General features: G+C 46.2%; 1 protein-coding gene across 3 annotated transcripts in view; it reads right to left on the bottom strand.

Annotated features, from left to right (window-relative positions):
* Positions 1-19917, bottom strand: part of efr3bb (EFR3 homolog Bb (S. cerevisiae)) — a 44178-nt gene that overhangs the window by 18831 nt on the left and 5430 nt on the right. Inside the window, exons 1-6 of one of the 3 annotated variants that reach the window (XM_036549481.1) lie at positions 19540-19605; positions 9060-9136; positions 5779-5906; positions 4965-5115; positions 2164-2285; positions 595-744 (exon numbers count right to left, since the gene is read on the bottom strand). In XM_036549481.1, coding sequence (XP_036405374.1) covers positions 595-744; positions 2164-2285; positions 4965-5115; positions 5779-5885 — 530 coding nt within the window. In that variant the 5' untranslated portion in view covers positions 5886-5906; positions 9060-9136; positions 19540-19605. Of the gene's footprint in view, positions 1-594; positions 745-2163; positions 2286-4964; positions 5116-5778; positions 5907-9059; positions 9137-18111; positions 18238-19539; positions 19606-19917 lie in introns of those variants that run through there. The other 2 variants (XM_036549480.1, XM_036549479.1) reach the window with 2 other exon arrangements.

The following is a 19917-nucleotide window of genomic DNA, read 5'->3' as shown; positions in this document are numbered from 1 at the left end:
ATCATCTGTTTTTGAAGTGTGCAGTGAAAGCTGTCTAACTGTATCAGTGTAGTCACACCAAAACAGGAAAGGATCTCTATCTGAGGGTGTGTGAGAGGAGACGAGCACAGCTGCAGGGGTGGGAGGTGCGGATTCACAGGATCAAGCACATTACAGTGTAGAGAGGACCTGGCTGTGCGAGCATGAGCTAATACCAGTAACTATCGGACAGCATTATTTAAGGTTTGTGGGATGATAAATACTATACAGATGTATATCCGGCAATGGTGTGGTGACTAATATAGTGTGGATCTTATGCGAGTTCTTGGAACAGCCATGTATTATGGCTGACAAATGGTACTGGGACGAGTGAGTGTGACGGCCGATACTACACAGATGGCACATGGGAGGTTTTGGCAGCAGAATGTGAGATGAATGAGTGCGCATGGGCGACACATAGGAGCTTCTGGGCGAGTGTAATGACTGAGATGGTCTAGACGTCTCGGGGGGTGCCGGGGGCGGGCGTGCGCCCTGATGAACGCTGACACTGTGTAAGCAGTACACAGGAGGTGCCATGACAGGCGGCAAGTAACTGAGGGGCGGAAAATGGCTGACCTCTCTGTGCCTTCGCCCTGCTGCAGGTTGAAGAGCAGGGACGGGACGATCTTGTCCATGTGCTGCGGGTCCCAGATGTTGGCCTGCAGCTCGTCGTTCACCGTCTTGCGCACCACGCCCTGCAGGCCCTTGATTCCCGCCATGCGGATCCTGCAGGGACAAAAGGCATGCATTGCTATGCATTCATTCATTCATTCATTCATTCATTCATTCATTCACTCACTCTCGTTGCTCTTTGTGGAGCGTAATGCATCCACAGGTCTCTTCCAGCTCTGCTCAGCCTTTTGCGCCTCTCCCCATTAAAGACACATGTCTTTCAGTTCTTGCTCAACGGTCCTCCACCAAATGGTCTTGGGGCATCCTCTTCTTCTTTTACCAGGGGAGAGTCCATCTTAAAGCAACCTTGGGTATGCGGTCTGGTTGCAACCTCAGAACATGATCAAGCCATCTTAGGTGGTGGTGCATTCCTATACTGACTATGTAATCACGCTCCCCTTACGACTTGGAAGGGAAGACACAGGCAAGGACTCATTGCAGGTGTCACTGATCTGCCAGTCTGCATGGGTCTGCTGCTATCCCAGCTGTAACCAAGCACTACAGCACAGCCCCGGTCAGGACCTTTTCAAAGGCATCTATGTTTCACTAAATCCAAAACACGACAAGTACGTCTTTAACATATGTGAAAATGTACTGTACACACAGATACACACATTTCACAACTAATCCCAGAATTATTTTTCCCTTCTACAGGTTTTATCCGTGAGTCAGTAAATCCTACATCCTCATCCAGCTCTCCTGAGAAGATTTATTCTTTTCTTCCAGAACAAGATACAGTAGGCACCAGCATCTACTTGTATGATATGACACTGTCCCTGACAGTCTGGATGATATTACTGCAATAACAACCTCTCAGCCTCCAGGCTGTCTGAATTTTATACTATATTTTCTCCCCATGTCACAAATCTAATTAGAAGGCCATGAACCACCAACGCTTGCTCTTTTGACCCCACTGGAAAATAATCTAAAAGGGAAAATTTCCCACGATATCAAAAAAATAAGGCTATATAACTATTATATAATAATTGTAAAAGACAGTCTTCCATTTGCAATGTAAGTCCTGTCATCCAAATTACAGTCTCAGATGACAACAAATTAAGTTAAATTAAAATTAAATGTGTCATTTCTTTCAAGTCTAAGTTGAAAACTCATCTATTCAACCAAGTCAATTTTCAAATTGGTTTTAGTTCATTAAATCCATCCATTCACATACATGTTTTGACGCTGACTTTAAACTTACTCATAAGTAGTGACTGATTCTGGTTTCTTTCATTTTCAAGGTTTTAATTGGTTGCTTAGCTATCATTTTACAAACAACTAATCCTGATTATATTTACGGCCTTGTGTAAATTGTTTTTAAGTTGTAATCTGTTATTTATTGTCTTCGTATTCTCAAACTAAATTGTATCGTTTCTTTGGGTTTCAGAAATGCCTTCCATGAACAATACGTGCTATCATTGTCGTCATTATTCTAATTATTATCATATTTAGAAAATTCACAGGTTCACTCACTTAGTGCGGACGTCCGGGTCTTCATAGCTTGAGTGACACATCTCGCTGAAGCGCGACACGAAGAAGTCATAGCTGCGATGGTAGGAGGGTGTGTCCTCCTCAATGTTGGCAAACTTCACAAACTGGAGAGACAAACAGCATTACCCAAACGCCAAATAACCTGAGAAACAGAATCATTTGTAAACCTTTTAGGAAATCGCACACAGCGACGCTTACATTTCTAGACATAAAAACGTTTTTCCTGATTAACTCTGCCATTCAAAATAATTTTTTGTCCAGACACATGCTTATTAAATATCCTGCTCGCTGTACTATATCTTAGCTTTGTCACGCTAATCCAATTGACTCAGAAAACAATTGCTTCCTATTGCATTCACAGCAGAAAACATCCTGAAGCAAACTAACAGAATGAATATTGTATTAGACACCTAATTAAACTCCATCTAATCTTCTAACAAAGCTTAATGGCTCCAGGCACCACAGATCAGACCAGACACAGACACTAACATTGTTTTGAGTTGCATCAGAGAGCAAGACAGTTTAAGAATACTGAGACCAAGTTCAAATCCACGTTTCTGTACATTTACAGTGTTGTAAAATATATGAAACACACTTCTTACAACACACTTTAATTACAGTTTAAAACGGTTTTAAAGCAATTAAAATCTAAATTTGAATAAACATCCTACATTTTACTCCACCAAAAACTTTTTTCTGCAGCGTGATCATGATTATGTTGGCTCAGCCAGAATGTAAGAAAACGTGCATACCGACATGACTGCTGTCTTAAATTGTATTATTAAAATTTAATATTTTAAATATTAAATATGATATTATATTTTATTACTTAAATTTTGGGTGCATATTTTAATTTCATTGAAATATCTGTAACTAATTGCATGGTTTTCTATTCTTTTGGCTTGCTGATATCTTACAGGAGTTTCTAATTTAGACTGTTTATGTCCAATGAAATGTTCAAATGTCCAATAAAAAATGTCATTGATATTGAAAAAAGTGATTTATTTTGCTTTCTATTCAGCAGGCTGTCAGCTGACAAGCAGCACTATTAGTCATAGGATATAGCCAGCTATAATTAAACATGTACACTTTGCTTGCATGCAATGTCTTTGCTAATGACCTGTTTGGTGCTGTACCAAACTTGCTATTAGTGCCAAAACCCCAACACAGACAGCTGAAATAAGAAGTGTTTTTCTCTAATGCAGGAAAACAAAGAAAAGAAATATCCCAACCATTTCTGACCACAATCCGTGCCAAAAGACTACATGTTCCTTTTACTTCAGAGCAAATTGTGCTTCCTACATTCATCAGCTATCTAATATTAAACCTCACTATTACTGCCCTAGATCAGCAAAAATAATCTCCTCTTAATCTCGTGGCCTGTATATTTCAGTCCCCACAGACCACAGATAAGCAAAGCGGTAAACTTGGACAGATGTGACAATTCTACACACGCATGCACCCACACCCACACACACACACACACACACACACACACACACACAGACAGTCGGTAATAGGTTCTGCTTAGTCTCCTGGGAGACGGGTTTTTCTGATGCACCAAATTAAGGGTTATTTCTGCTGTTTGATCTCATCTTTGGAAATTTCAGACAGACCTTTACTGATGTGCGAATGTAAACCCTTATGTCTTGATATTAAATAGTAATATTGCAGATTTGTCAGAATACCTCCCCATCAATGCATTTAGCAAGTAATTTCGTGGAATTCTAAAGGGAGGGAAATACTGTAAGTTGACACTGAAATAAAAGCTGAGGATTCCTAATGAATATGACTAAATTTAACAAAGATTATTTTGTAAAATGTCACTTAAAGGACAATAATACCAGCAAAAACAACAATCTGAATGCAGGACTATTTGATATTATATGAGTACTTCACATGACTCAAGCAAAAAATGCTACACTGTTAAAGAACCACATGGGTCTAACCTTCCGAACATTCTAGCACATTGATTGTCACATTTAATTGTAGAGTGAACCCAGAGAAATTGACTTGCGCTAATGAACTCCGCTAATGCATGAGCGACTTCAGAGGGTACGGCATTGCAGCCCGGTAGGTAATTAATGAACGCCGCTCTCCGTAGCGTCTTCGAGGGGATGTTTGGGGGAGCGCACTTCACTAAGTCCCCCGAGCGGTTTCCAGCCCCGTCGGTTCTCGACATCTGTATTAATCAGCTGAAAATGGACCGCCTCCATTAACAAGCCGGGATTGCTCCTCATAAAGAGGGCTGTAATCCCCGCTACCGCTCGGCTCTCTCATCTGTGCTGCCCGTATCGACTATGTAATCAGATTTAATTGAGATTTTCCTTCCCCCGCTGCACCGTCCGCCCTCCCCGGCGCCGCCGCCCCCCGCTCTGTGAGAGCGCTAATAATGTGCCCTTCGTCTCGTGTGGACGCCTGCCAGTCAGCGCAGACTTATTTAATGATTTAAACTTATTTAGCAAATTAGGTCCGAAGGGACGTTACGGGGGTGGAGGGGCTGAAGAATTCTGAGGGGGAGACGTTTAATATTCATTATTCCGACGTAGAGGTGCCGTTCAACAATTTCATTCTCAAGGCAACGGCACCAAGAGCTATCTACAGTGTTTGTGGTTATCGCGATAGCTGTGGTCATGGATTGATCACCTGTTTGTACAGGAGCAGTGAGAATGTTATATTGTTATTAACGTAGGTGTGACAACGTTAACCCGGCCCACAAGGTGACCTCTCCGTCCTGCCTGATGTGAGCTGGCCGTGCCAGCGGCGGTGCGTGTGTGACTCACCGAGTTGGTTCCCAGGATTTGCAGGTCAGGCTTGTCGGCCTCCAGAAGCTTGCGCACCATCTTCAGGAAGCTCTCCACAAACAGGTTAATGCTCTGACAGTGGCAGGCCATCAGCAGCTGGTCCAGGGCCTCCATGGCGATGCACACGTACCTGCGCACAAGGACACGGCACTGCCAACCGCGGCGGACACCCAATACAACACACACAGCTATTGTTGGCTGAGGTCACTAATTACTGCACAGCAAAGCTTAGCAACTTCTAAATGGAAAACAGAGGGGTTTTTTTACAGAGACATCACACACCAAGGGTCACAACGACAATGAAGGCGGGCAGACAATGCCTTCGATTCAGTGTGGAATGGCACCGGGCTGCTATAACCTTGACTTTGCATTCAAAGCTGGCTCCTTCTTCTGCCTCATCAATTCTATGTGACTTACGATCCTACTGTAATGTTCAGTCTTTAACTGAGAACCAATTATCCCCGTGCTGTTAGTTTTGTCTTTACTGTGACTTGCACACTTAATCACAGCCTATTCACAGCAGCTCTGCTTACATAAGAACGCCCATCTTTTAGATGTGCAGGGAGCCATTTCACATCTTAGAGGCGACCGGCCTGCAGACTGTAAAGACTTCTTTAACAGTCGACCTAGACTTTGTACTTGTATTTGTATTTGTACTTTGTATTTTAATTCACATACACATCATGCCGCAAAAACGGCAATCACAGGAAATACCGGGAAAAATGGCAAAAACTCTGTCTGACCCCTGTTGTCTGGGTATTATTTTGAGGGTGCGTAATCCACCGCAGCTCACCCATATCTGTGGCGAGCCACGTCCCGGGACAGCCTCTCTGACAGGTAGGCCCCGATTCGGTCCAGCTTCTCCGGGGCGGACAGGGCGTAAAAGGTTAGCTTCTCCATGTTGGCCTTCACCAGGCCGTCCTGAACACACGTCAAATGAGAGGATTTTTTACGTGCTTCAACGTCGCGGTTTCAAAATGGACTGTGATCTGGGCGCCCCAAAGATTACTAAAACAACACACTCACAAAGCTCTGTAACATTTTTCCTCAAGATCTGTAAGAGCACACATCTTAAATAAAAATACGCATGTGATCATTAGGCCTACATTATATATTTATGAGAAAAAATAGGCCAAGCTAGAAGAAAAAAAGTCAAGTTACAACAGGAAAAAAAAAAACACTTGACTAAAAAGATGTTCTACTCCCTTTTTATGGGATGATATTTACTGTTAAAGTTTTCCTGTTTATTTTTTCCAGCAATTTGATGCTAAAACGAACAGCATGCTCCCTGACTGAGTTCTGACAGAGTTCTATATGGGTCAGTAGCCTCAGTGCAAGAGCAACTGCACCGTGTGTAACCGAACACACGCCATGCTTGGCATTTTTCCTGCCTGTACCTGAATGCCCTCAGAAAATGAGGTTCTCTCGTGCTGTGAGGCTTTTTTTATAGATGCAGTTACCATGTCTACCATTTATCATAACCTAAATTAGGAAACGCCCCAGTTTTTAGCCTTGTCCACAGCAGAGCCCAGGACAAGGAGCCTCTGAGGGCTGCAGCCGGTAGCTTATCTTCCTGGAACAATTTTCATTATCTTTACAGATGGCCGTTTTCTCATCTCGTCTCTGCATGGTTGTTTACATAGTACACGTCTCCATTACTTCTTATTTTAGTTTGTTGAATATAGGGCTGGGCGATATACCCGTCACACAATTTTTAGCACAATAACAATTATCCCCGGTGTGCGACATTAGGTTTCTTCCAGTATTGTTTTCGCTTTAGTCACACCTGATGTGGGAGCACACCTCCAGTTTTCCGAGGTCATGTGAAATGCTTCCAGGGGAAAAAACGCCACTTGTATGACTATTCAATGTTGATATCACAGCAACGGCACCATACTGCTTCCATGTGGTAGACAGAAACACATGGCTACAAAATATAAAGTGAAAACATATGCTATGTGTTTTTCAAAGCCAAAGACATGGTTTGATGAGTTCGGTGTGGAAGAACTTGACTGGCCCGCACAAAGCCCTGACCTCAACCCCATCGAGCACCTTTGAGATGAACTGGAATGGAGATTGCGAGCCAGGCCTTCTCGTCCATCATCAGTGCCTGACCTCATAAATGCTCTACAGAATGAATGGGCACAAATTCCCACAGAAACACTCCAAAATCTTGTGGAAAGCCTTCCAAGAAGAGTGGAAGCTGTTATAGCTGCAAAAGGGGGAGTATAAAGTATATGTATTTGAATACAATGTCATTACAATGTAACGGTCAGGCGTCCGAATACTTTTGTCCATATAGTGTAGATACAATTGATGTTTTTCTGCCCCAGAAGCATTTCAATGAATTCTGGAGGTGTGCTCCCGCATCAGGTATGACTGAAGGGTAAACAATATGGGAAGAAACCTAACGCCGCATACCGGAGATAGCTGTTATTGCGCCAAAAATAGCTATTCAATATATCGCGCCGGCTATACCGCCCAGCCCTAGTTGAATATAAGCTTGGAGTTATACAAAGTACATCTGCTCAGTATAGTGCGTGCATAAGATAGGGACATAAATCCATAAGAGCTTTACAAAGCTTGACTCATGTTCCATCACTGCACCTATTTACAGGTACAATTATACAGTACATGGAGACGGAGCAGAGACCTGTATTAGTCCTCCCAATAGTAATCATAATCAGCTTGCATCTGGATTTATAACTATTTATATTATGAGAGGTACAATGAAACAATAAGAAGGTTGGAAAGAAGAAAAAAGGTGGCGTTATAGGTCAAAATTCTGTTCTGTTCAAGAGACAGCCAGAGATAACAATCGCAAACATGCATGCTAATTGCAAATCCTGTTGCTCCTGTTACTCATGGCTGTTGGGAGTTGAATCTTATGAAAATAAAAGCACTCCAGATAATGCAGTGACATCCAAGAGCTTCCTGTGGAGGTGTGAGAGCCAAAATGTAATTACTCCTCCTCACCCCCAGGAGTCACCCTTTTTAATTCACACCGTCTCCTAAATGATCCCCGAGCTACTGTGTTCCATCGTATGGTTGTTTTAGATGCCTATCATGAGTCATATAGATGTGAGATTCACACATCATAAAACAATGAAGAACTGAACAGGCACTGTGCACATTGGCAACTCCTTTCCTGGCATTTTAGCCTTCCAATGTCTCCAGTGGTAAAATGTTGTTAATGCAGTAGCTGCTCCATTATGTTAATTAGAACAATGCGGTTTCTAGGGCTGTTGCTGCTAAAACTATGATTATACATTGACATTACACATCAAACCTGAGACTCTGAGGTTAGCAGAAAAAAATAGTGGTGGACAAAGGTCTTACTTTAGAGAAAACCACAGAGACCTGTGACATGACTTTATGGCTTATTCTATGTCAGCTAAGAAACAGCTACTATGGGTCTGGATCTTTTAAGGCATATTCTTTAACAGGAAAAAACTTCTAATATGGTTCTGGATCCTTTTAAATTTAATATGAGCCATCATTTCATAAAAGACAATGCCAAATAAAATAAGTCTTCCAGTCCCTGGATCTTGTCAGAGTGCCTTCTTAACTCAATTTGAGACATCAGATTTTATTCCTGATGGTGTAGCAAACAATTTACAGAATTCTACTTGTTATTCAAATGACCACTGCATTTTTTAATAGTTCTAATATTGTCATGAGTTACGTGTAACACAATGAAAAATCCCTCTATTCATTCTAACCATTGCGTAGTTTGTCAAAATAACACTTAAGCGCATGTTATAAAGATTTAAAAATTCTCATACCACATTTTCTGCAAATTTTAAAAACCACTAAAACAGTGAGTGGGTATCAGTATTTGCTTAAAAAACATAACTCACGGTTAAAGAAAATTACAGTCAGATTGAATAGAGGACAAAAGCAAAATTATGTGCAAAAGCAACTTTGCAATGCAAATGTGATGCAAGGCGTGACTGGAATGTTGATAGGGATTAGCAATTAAACAAGTCTGACAACTAACATGTACTTAATGCTGCCCCAGTGAGTTACAGAACAGAAATGGTCAAAAAAAAACAGGAAATGACATGCGCTCACCTCTGGGTCCTCAGGAAAGATGTTGTCCACGAGTCTTTTGTATCGGGGTCTTAAAGCCCCACAGCACCCACAGACTCCTAAAAGGACGGGAAATACAGGAAACCTAATGAACCATTTTAACACCAATGGGCTTCCATTCCAAAAAGCAACATACCAGCATGTTAAATATAAAATACAACGTAAGAATATTCTCGTATAGCAGAACGTATTAGCAATATGCCAAATATTGTAACTTTCATACGTTTTCATATGTCCTTTTCTTGTTATTGTTGAGTATATGTGCATTATTTACATTTTACATATTCACTATAAATTCAGAATCTACTGCAAAACACACACAACTGTAACAGCATGTATTTCGCCATTTGCTGTCAGTAATTGCTAAAGCTACTGCGATACTTTATACTTATTACACTTTCGACTACCACATATTTGCAAACATTGCTCTTTCACAAGTGTTTAGGATGTAGATTATGGGTGTATGCCTCCAAGGCTTGTGAGATCTATAAACACATCATTTTCACTTCACATAACATAAACACATTTTACGCTGAAGAGAACATGGCTGGAAAACAGCTCATCGCGCAGGGAAAGCACATGGAAATGATCCCACAACTTTTCCAATGCAAATCATGTGCTGCATTACTGAAGCTCTCTGCTTTCTCATTAGGTAACCCTGCCTTTGTGGGCGTTACTTAGAATGCAAATATAGTAAACAAATAAATGAACAAAACGGCACTCTGTCACCCGAGAGCTTCGGTCAATAGAGACTTGGCATTGGTCCACATGTGAATCTATGCAGCATCCTTGCGGATGTTAAGACAGGAGAAGCTTTCTGGATCTCGCTTACTGATGCACTGATATGGGTTACTTGTTTTAGCAGCATGAAGACAGACAAACAATAATGAGACAGTGAAAAAGGCTGTATAATCAGAATGTATAAGTTTACAGAGCTTTCCTGGCACTGGCTTTCCACACAGGGAAAAGATACAGGCATTATCTGTGCCACTTCCACTTCTCTGAAAGCTAACTGTAATCCTTAAAATTCCAGAATAGCAGCCCACAGAACTCTGCAGTGATGAGTCATTCGGCAGGACCCCATTGTGAGGACTGGGAGCTGGAATTTTCAGCGTGGGCCTGTTTGCCACAGACTCAGACTTCTAGGAGCCGCCTGCAGTGGAAACGGAGCGCTGAGGAGAACGGCTCTACACACCCTGACCCTGGACAGATGTTGCTACGGACAGCCACTCAGAATCAACAGCAAACTCTTGCTGCCCGTACACGTTCAGAACCCCTGCAGTCATCAGGACTTCACCCTGATGCTGAAATACAATGCTGTAAGTTTCTTGTTTCACTTTTTACCAACCAAAGAACTACAGTGTCAGCCGTCAAGTTAACGCACACATGGTGAAAACAAAACAGCAGGACCTGGCAGAGGTTTTCCATCGTACAGCTTGCCAGACTCATAATGGCCAGGAAATGAGATTAGGAGTCCAGTTTCAATGCCTGTTCCAATTATAGGGCTTTGACTAAACCTGCACCCTTTGTGGTCACGTTTTCACCTTCCCGTTCAGGAAGGCTGCGGTGGCGTCTCTGTTCTTACCAAGGATAGAAGAGAGCGTCCTTATCATTGGTATCAGTGATGAGTCTTAGCCCTCCACGTTGGCCCTCAGCCCAGAGAGAGGGGAGTTATCCTGGGATTAATGCTACGCAGGTACGGGGCCCGGGCCAAGCGCGGCGGCGAAGACGCGCGTGAGTCATCGAGCGGCCGGCCGCCAGCACATCGGCCCGCTGCGGCTCCCGCCCGGGGAACGCAGCAAGGGGTTCCGCCCACTCCGCCAAAAACGGCAACGACTCTCGCGCCTTCTCCCCCCCGCCCACCTTCAATACAGCAGAGACAAGAACTGAACGAAGGGGAGAAAAACTCAGCAGGGTGCAAAACCAAGAAAAAGTTAGGCTTCAGCTCAGTCACGCATTTAAGCAAACGCTGAGCTGTTAATTGGTGGCCAGGGAACACAGATGCCCCGTGGCTCCGCCGGGCTAGGGTCACGGGTCACCCCGCTTGCTTCCAGTTGGCACCGCGGAGCGAGCGCACTCCGCCGGCCAGGCCCTCCACCTTCTCAGCGGGAAGCGGGGCTGCGGTGGCGTTCCGCTCGGCGAGTTAGCGCTCTTCATAAATCCCTCCATCCCTCCCGCTCTCCATGATGCGGGCTGACTCACCGCTAACGGATGGGGCTCGCGCACGCCGTAAATGTGACATCTGAGCGGTGTTACTACGCAGGAGGCGCGTCCAGAAGCCTCAGGCCTCGGGCTGCCGCTGCCGGAGCCTCTAATGGAGGGGGTTTGCCTTATTATGGCTGCGCGTTTTGGTGTCACGCCTGGGCCATTTATCACTTCGGCAGCGGCCCCACACTGCAGGAGCTGCAGGTGGGACTTAGCCAAGGGTTCCACTCTGTACTTGGGAGAGTGCAAGACCCACTGGTGTTGGATCCCTGTGGATCACAGTCCTGCTAACCAGCCCCCAGTACCCCATCAGCACCTTCAGAATGGGAGGGGATGGTCCGGCTTTCCCACTCAAAATTATATATTTTTCCCCTAAAATTTTTTAATATATGTACAAAACAGAGGAAAAGACCATTGCAAATTTTATTGCATTTTTGGGAAACCAAACAAAGTAAACAGAAGGTTCAAATGCGGAGAAGTTAAAACTGGGAGCTATGTTATCATGTCGCTAATTGTTCCATCGGAGGTATAAATGTAGGCACAAATTCACAGAGAACCGAATTTTTCGAGATTGCTAACCAGGACATTATGTCAACACACCAACTACAAGAAGGAGACAAATTCCAGCCTCAGACTCTGACACTGGATCGGTTTCAACTTTTGTCATACAATGGAGAGGGATAAATATAGAGCTGAGTAAGTTGATTCTGGGTCAGTTGTTTGGGTCAAATGGAACCAGAGACAGCCACTAGGCTAACATTCCTGAAAAATAGTGTAAGCATACAAAATCCATTAGTAAATTCTAACTGAAGACACTTAGAAATCACTTCCTTCAAAAACTACAAACCTCTATGGCCAGGACTGGGTAACTGGGTAAGATACATTAAACACAAATTAAACTAGACTGAGCGCATGTTTACAGTATGTCTTATTCCTAGGACTTCCCTGATGTGAACTCTTGGGTGGGAAGCCCTTCATTTTGACATCTGTTCTCTTCTTAAGTGTGATGTTGTCTGAGCATAAACTGAATATCACCCACATCAACCTCAGCTGCTAAAAATAGTTACTGTTTTCACAAAGCAAAACACACTGCAAACAAACCATGACAAATATGGCAAGTACTGGTGTACAACCACAGAAGACTTTGCACACAACCCTCTCAAATGGTTACCTTGCAGTGTTACTGCCACCAACAAACCCTACCCAAATGCCATTTTCTGTGTAGAAAAAATATCAATTTTGACTGAAATAAGCCATCATCTACACATCAGTTTTGCTTTAATCGATTCATCACACACGTGCCTCCTGCTCCTTACGGCTCACACAGCTCAAGACAAATCTGCAGCACTTTTGCCGCAGCCTCCCCCATTTTGCGGCTTCCACGTTCCAAAAAAAGAGCTTTATAAATTATCAAACATCGCTGCTACCCTCGCCGTCATGCGCGCAACCCAACACATGCTAGTCACCGTTCATCATTATCCCATCCAGAGATTCTCTAGAAGGGCGCTTCTTTTTTTTCCCAGGGCTACCAGCGTTGAGTGTCGGTCTCGGGCACGCCGCCGCGTCTGTGGGGGCAACGTCGGCGAGCTGACTCTAATTGGCTGGAGATGAAGGGGGTTCTGCGAAGGCTCGGAGGACTCACACTCACACGGCTGCGGAGTACACGTGCCGGGTCTTCTTCTCCGGCGTGGCAGCCAGTCAGCCGCTGCTATTTTTAGCCCTTAGCAGGGCGACTCCCGCACAAAGCGGGAAGATTACATTTCATAAACCCGCGGAGGATTCTGCGTTCCCATGCCACACGCCCACAGAGAGCAGGAAAAAAATGGGATACGCGGGGCGGCCGGCACTATCAAATGAGCTCCAATCCTGTACCGTGTAAATGATCTTGGCCCGCCAGTCAACCAGCTCAATCTTGACCTTGTAAATTTTTTTTTCATCAAGGACGGCGAATGCACGGTTCATTCAAGCATGACTGGAACAAGGAAAAACTCCTGCTATCTAATGAGATACTTCACACACCACAGAAAAAATAATCTGTACCAATTTCAGGAAAGGAGAACTATCTCTGACTTCTCTATTTGTCTCCTTCTACAAGCTGAGATGCTTTTGTATTTCACCTTTGGGGAACCAGCGAGGGTAGGTTTCAGTCTGTGAGGAAGTACTTAGCATTGTGTGGGTACACATCAAAGAAATCTCCTTGGTCCATACCATAGCTTCTATGCTTCCTCCATTTTAATCCCTGTTCTGGAGTTAATCACACCTTGCAGGTGTCAGATGGTGGATTGCAAACAAATATCCTCACAGGTTCAGAAGACAAACAAACAGCTCTGTGCTGTACTGTATGACATCAGTTATTTGTTCTTTATCAATAACACTTTACATGGAGTTTTGCTGTGATTGGTAGATATTTTGGCTCTGTTTATATCTGAGGCATTCTAACAAGGAAGTTTTTAATTTCCTTTCTTGCTTAACAAAAGGAGTTAAAACGACCTCTCGCTTTAATAGAATGTGTATGATTTGATATTCTTAATGTGTGCCTCAGTGCAATATTTATCGACCTCAATGTATTGACTGTGATCCAGAAGCAGTGACGTAATTCAGATCCCTTGGATGGACTCTTCGTCTCTCGGAATGCGAGACGTCTCTCTAGTCTTTATGTGTTTCTGCCGTGCTGCATCTGCCACACTGCCGCCAATGAAAATAAATAGGATCGGTTTCACTCGACGGACCTTTACTTTAAATCCTGCACTTATTCCTGTCCACTCAACGCTCCATCGCGTGCCTGACAGCGAGATAACCAGGCAGGACGCAGGGACTTTGGTGACGTATCGTTATCCGTGAGATCAAAGCACAGCCCGGGGAGAGTGCCCCGACCCCCCCCCCCCCCCCCTCACCCCCCGCCCACTCTCCCCAGCACTAAGTCGCAGACGATCCCTCCAACGCTAACACCCGCCCACTGGCAAGCATTTCGGCTCTGCTGTGCCCCGAATTATTCCCGCTTTTCCGGCACGGGCACTCGACCACAGAGATGCTCACGGAGAGAAAGTGACCGTAAGGAATATTCCCAGTTAACACAAAACAATCTCATTAAGACCTCCCGCCGATGTGTTGACATTGCTGCGGCCTTACACAAAGGTCGTGAGACTCACGCTAGATGGCTTGTGCTATGAAGCTGAAAAACTGAGTTGAACAAATATGTGATGACTGTGGCATGACTCTTGCCGAAACATCCTGACCCATCTGCCCATCATCTTGTCTCTTTTTCTAACCATTCCCTTTACTGTAAGCTATCCACAAATTCAAATGCATGGCACCCTGTTTGATCCTCGACTATAAGCCACTGGATTGACCTTCACTGTTGTCCAGCTTCCATTGGCTGAATATAACCTCTCACCCTGTGCCCAAATTAATGCCTCACTGTGCTCCTAATCCGGTCAAGACCTCACCTCAGCCACCACGCTAACCTCTCCCGAACTCAGACGCCCCACATTAAAGGCTGACAGCTTAGTGACCATTTCACGGAAGTGTCTGCGGAGAGGCCCCTTGGGGATATGTGGGAAATGAGAGGGAGGGCTGTGCTCATGTCAGATTTACAGTGATGTGTGTGGGGACATATGCCAGGATGAAGGAGCAGATTTTGGGGCCATCTGACACTCTGACTCGGGTCAGTACGCCAGAGGGGTCAGGACTATGGCCCAACAAGATGCATTACGTTATGTTAGATTGCATCCATTTAGCAGACACTCTTATCCAGAGCGACTTCGAGCAAGAGAGAACAGAAGCATATCCATTCAAGCTGAATGAACAACAATGTCAGACCAGGCTAACAACAGCCCCAGACCAGTGAATTTGAGCATAACCATATTCAAGCCCTACTAGAAGTTAACTTGTGCAACCTGACTAGACAAGGGAAGCCAAGTATACTACCCTACAGCACAGATGCCTCCAGAACCTACCACATGAATCATCGCACTGACCACAGAGTCTCATGCAAGCCCAGGAACTGGTCCTCAGGACTGAGTGACCTCCATTTCCTCTCTGTGCAGTGCTCCTGAGCCACAGCTAACTGCACGGGTGGCTCGAATAAATCAAGACAACCCGCCACAAATCCTGAGACAGATTCCAAGAGCAGGCAGCAAGCTGGCTGTCAGCATCATAACACCTCAGACAACCACTATCAGCACTACATTTTGGGATTCGTGATTAATGGGTGCGTCAAGTTTCTTCTGATTCTTTTCCAGCTTTCGTTAATCGTAACGCCAACAATAAAACATCCGAACGCCAGTTTGTTCTTTTTCACGTTATGAGTGTCGGTCTAATTACGCTCCTGTGTTTTTCGCAGGTTTTCAGTATCCTTCACCAATACGGTGTGTTTAGCCCGTATTTGTGTGAGAGGAAAGCCATTAGCAGACCTGCTATCACAAATAAATCTGTTGTGATGGCAGTAATAAACCCGAGTCAGCACTGTTTCAGGTGGTTTTAACAACCTGTTTGAACAATCTGACAGGCTGAAAGCGCAGCAACAAAACACCCTTCCCCGAAATACACTTTAAGAGCTCCAATACCCCATTAAACAAGTGATGTGGTACAGGGGTGAGAGGGGAGCTAATGCAGGGATATGTTATTCCCTTCTTCAGTAAGCCCACTTCTGCCACCAGTGTCACCGAAGCAATGCTAGATAGCAGGCGGATCCCTTTTTTCCCGTTTCTTCCACAAACACGTCCAGTGCTGGATAACGGCTCACTGTCTGAGCCAGCGGCCACCCTTCAATCAAAGGCATGCGGCATGAATAAATGGATGAAATCACTGCCACAGAGGGGCTCGTTTCATACTGTCACGAAACCGCCTGCGCTTCTCCCCGGCACAAGCCAACCTGAAGAGATTCATTAAAAAACGGGCATTCTGGCCATAACAAAGGCCAACGGATAAGTGGGACTTTGAACTCGCGCTGCCTTCTCATTTGCGTTAAAGACAAACGGTTCTCAAGCCGAGGGGAGGAGACATTCTGCCTGGAGACGGCAAAAAAATCACGAAGATCGGCATCCACCCCACCTTCTCTCAGTGACCACAAGCTAAGAGCTTAACACAAAAAACTGCAGCAACAGTGAGGCCTGCATGAATCGGAGGGAAAAACTTCCACAATAGAGGTCAACAACAAAAGCAGTGAAAACAAAAGCAATTCAGCTCTCTGCTCGGGCACCCGCGAAGCGTGCAAAGTTGTCCACAATTAGTTAAAATGCCGAAAATCAGGCATTCAGATTCGCCGCTTCCGGAGAAGACCTTTGGGGATTCGCCACCAAGAAGGAAACACAATGAGGGGAAGCTTTTCCCCTGCAATGAACAGAAGCGCGGCTGATTAAGGCGGCTCTTCAGAGAGGGCTTTCAGAGCCAGGGCCTCCTCCGTCTGCTTTTTCCAGCTCCTTTCAGGGCTGCCACCAGCTCCCGAGCCTGCCAGCCTCCCTCGGGCTCCCGTCTGGAGAACAAATGCGTCTTTTTGGCCGCGCTGTGGCTCAGCATAGGGGAGGAAGAAGGCTGGACGACTGACAGCCTGGCGCCTCACCTTCACCTGGGGGTCACCCGCAGGGCCCCGCGGCCTCCCGAATGCGTGACGTTCCGGGACGTCATGCCATCACACCACCCCAGCCCCCCCGCCGCCGCCGCCATCCCTCCCCCTTCTGCGTGACATGGGGACTGTGCAGCTAGACAACACAGCGGGACACGCAACACGCGCCGCACGTACACAAACGCGCAGTCCAGCACGCTGGTCAGCCGTGCCATGCAAACAGGCCGCGATCTTCGGGTCGGTTATGTAATGCTGACAGCTCTCACACTCTCCCTCTTATTGCCAAGGAGGGAGTAATGGCATGTCAAAAGCTCTTCAAACCCACGCGCCAAGCGGACATGTACAGCAATCCACATCCGAGCTCAGTCAGCAGATCAATGCTAGCGAAATGTGGGATGGGGCGTTTCAGTGATTGAAAACACCCCCCCCCCCCCCCCCCAAACGTGCACACACACACACACACACACGCGCACACATGCTCTCACACACATACCCACACTCCTTTTTACACTAACACTACAGAATGAACAACCTGCATTACAGAGCAATACAACAATACAATAGTACTACAGGGTAATAATGGTCTGTCACTCAAATCGATATTTGCTCACAGCAAAGACAGTCACGCACAGTACGGTAACACAGAGCGTTAATGCACCGCTCACTGCACACGCCAAAAACTATCATCAACACGAGTGTTTGAATATTACACCAAACACCACTGAGGAGAACCAACACACTACTGCACCGTGACTAACGGCGGAGTGTCACTGAAAACTCATTCGCAGTGTTTTAGAAACAAAGCCGTTTTTTCTTTCCTGTCAAAGGTAAAACAAAAACAGGAAACCTACATTATTCTTCAAGCCTCAAGCAGTTGTGAGAGAGAAGCGTGCACCCCCCCACCCCCACCCCCCCGCCCCCCACACCCCCCTCCCTGGACATATTCGCCATCCTCCTTCTTGACCGCCTGACAACACTGAACATGTGTCCGCTGCTGTATGAGTGAAATCAGACACCACGCAACATTAGCTGCTACATAACATACCGCCGGGGCAAATACGCGACCGTGCAAGCAGCGGCTTCTCTGATGCCCCGTCAGCCAGTCAGCGAGGTGCCCCTCGGAGCGCACGATCTCCACGCACGCACCTGCTCCGGGTAACGCAAGCAAATCTGCACAATGAAACAATCCCCAAGTTGAAGACGGCTGCGGGCTGGTTTGCGCCGCGAGGGAAACGGGGGGGCGGGAGGAGATGTGCCGTTGCTTACCGTACATCGATGGGAGCGCAGACGAAGCGGTCCTTTCCCCCCTGCTCCCTGCCTGCTGCCTCTCTGACGCAGCCACAGAGATGCTCGCACACACACACACGCGCTCGCTGGCTGCCTCTGCCTCTCTCTCTCTCACACACACACACACACACACACGCACGTGCGCGCGCGGACACGCACACGTACGCGGCCGGCCCCGCACGCACGCCCGCACGCGCTCACCGAGCGGAGACGAGACCACACGCTCCGATGACCTTGGATTTTTTTTCCCCCCGTTTGCACCGCGCGGAGCTCGGCTTGGGGAGGATAATGCCGATTTCACACGCGGACGTGCGCACGCACACACAACACACACACGGTCTCTCCTCGTTCGTCACTCCCGCGCAGCCAGTGTGAGAGAGAGAGAGAGAGAGAGAGAGGGAGTGAGAGAGAGGAGGGGGAGGGAGAGAGAGTGGGGGAAAGGAGAGAGAGAGAGAGAGAGAGAGAGAGAGAGAGAGAGAGAACACATTCGCCCGAGGGTGAATCAAGGAGAAAATGAATCGGCCTCTCTTCCTGGTCTTACTCTCACTGAGCTGCTCTCATTGGTCCTCCTCACCCCGCTGTCTTGCCAAGCCCACAACCTCCATCTCCCTTGCCAAGAATACAAACAACCCATCATCCACTTTGTGCTCCAGTCACCAAGGGTCTCACTGGAGACTTCCATCACAGCAGTCGTATTCAAGGAAAGATACAGTTGCAAAGATTTTCTCAGTTCCAATCCTTAACAACCCTTCCAGGCACACTAATTCACTTATTCATCTCATTCAATTCATGAACTGAAGCATTACACAATCCAGCAGCATCATTAAGTCATGAGATAAAACCAAAAATCTGTGCAGTTCATGTGCAAAATTATAAACTGTTGATAAATAAAAATAACACACAAAAATATATGTCAGCAACAATAAAATGTATGTAAAAATACAATTATATAGTGCTTATACATGAAGGTACATCGGTTGTTGCAACTTTCAAGTTTATGCTCTTCATATTCAGTACATTTTACATATACTGAATCATGTATTATACAATGCCTGCATGAAATCAAACATGAAATGATTTATACTGTAACATAAGCAATGTATATTTAAAAAATCTATTCCTTAAAGTTCTGATTTTCTAGCACACTTTTATGCAGAACGAGAGCAATATCTGTGAAACAGAGAGAAAAAGGATAGAAACAGCAAACACTAGACAGTCGCAAGTTTTAGAGCTGGGGTTAAAATATGCTGGAAGGACCAGCAGCCCACAGCGTTCCCACAGTTCTGCAGAAAGCACAGCATCTGTTCCGCGTCCACACACCGCGCTGCCCTGAATGACAATGCACTTGACCGGCATGTGGCGGAAAAAAACAGGATTAGCGTCAGAGTAGGTGACCGGGGCGCTTACCGCTGCCGGTCTGGTGGTCAAAGAGGGCTCCGCAGTCGGGGGCCAGCCTGCGGGAGGCCGACCTGTCGGGCGTGGGCATGTCGGGGCGGGTCGGCGCGGTCCCTCGTCCTCGGACCCGGGAAACCTGGCACGCGCCGGAGCGGCGGACACGCGGCGGGGGTGACGCGAGCGGCGGGAGGGGGGTGGGGGTACTGGACGCTGTCTGCGCAGGGCTGTCCCCGGGCGGCCACCCTCGCGACTCGGCTGCGCAGCTCCCGGTCGAAGCAACAGGGGGGTTCGCGGCGGCTTAAAGTGTAGACTCCCTTTCCCTCTCGCTCTCCCACACTCTCCCTGGCTCATTAGCAAACAGCTCGCTGACACAATAGGCTTTTCTCTCTG

Source organism: Megalops cyprinoides, chromosome 17, assembly GCF_013368585.1.
Source record: "Megalops cyprinoides isolate fMegCyp1 chromosome 17, fMegCyp1.pri, whole genome shotgun sequence".
NCBI classification, from domain to species: Eukaryota; Metazoa; Chordata; class Actinopteri; order Elopiformes; family Megalopidae; genus Megalops; species Megalops cyprinoides.
Note: the sequence above shows the minus strand (reverse complement) of the source record. Positions and strands in the feature narration are given on the sequence as shown.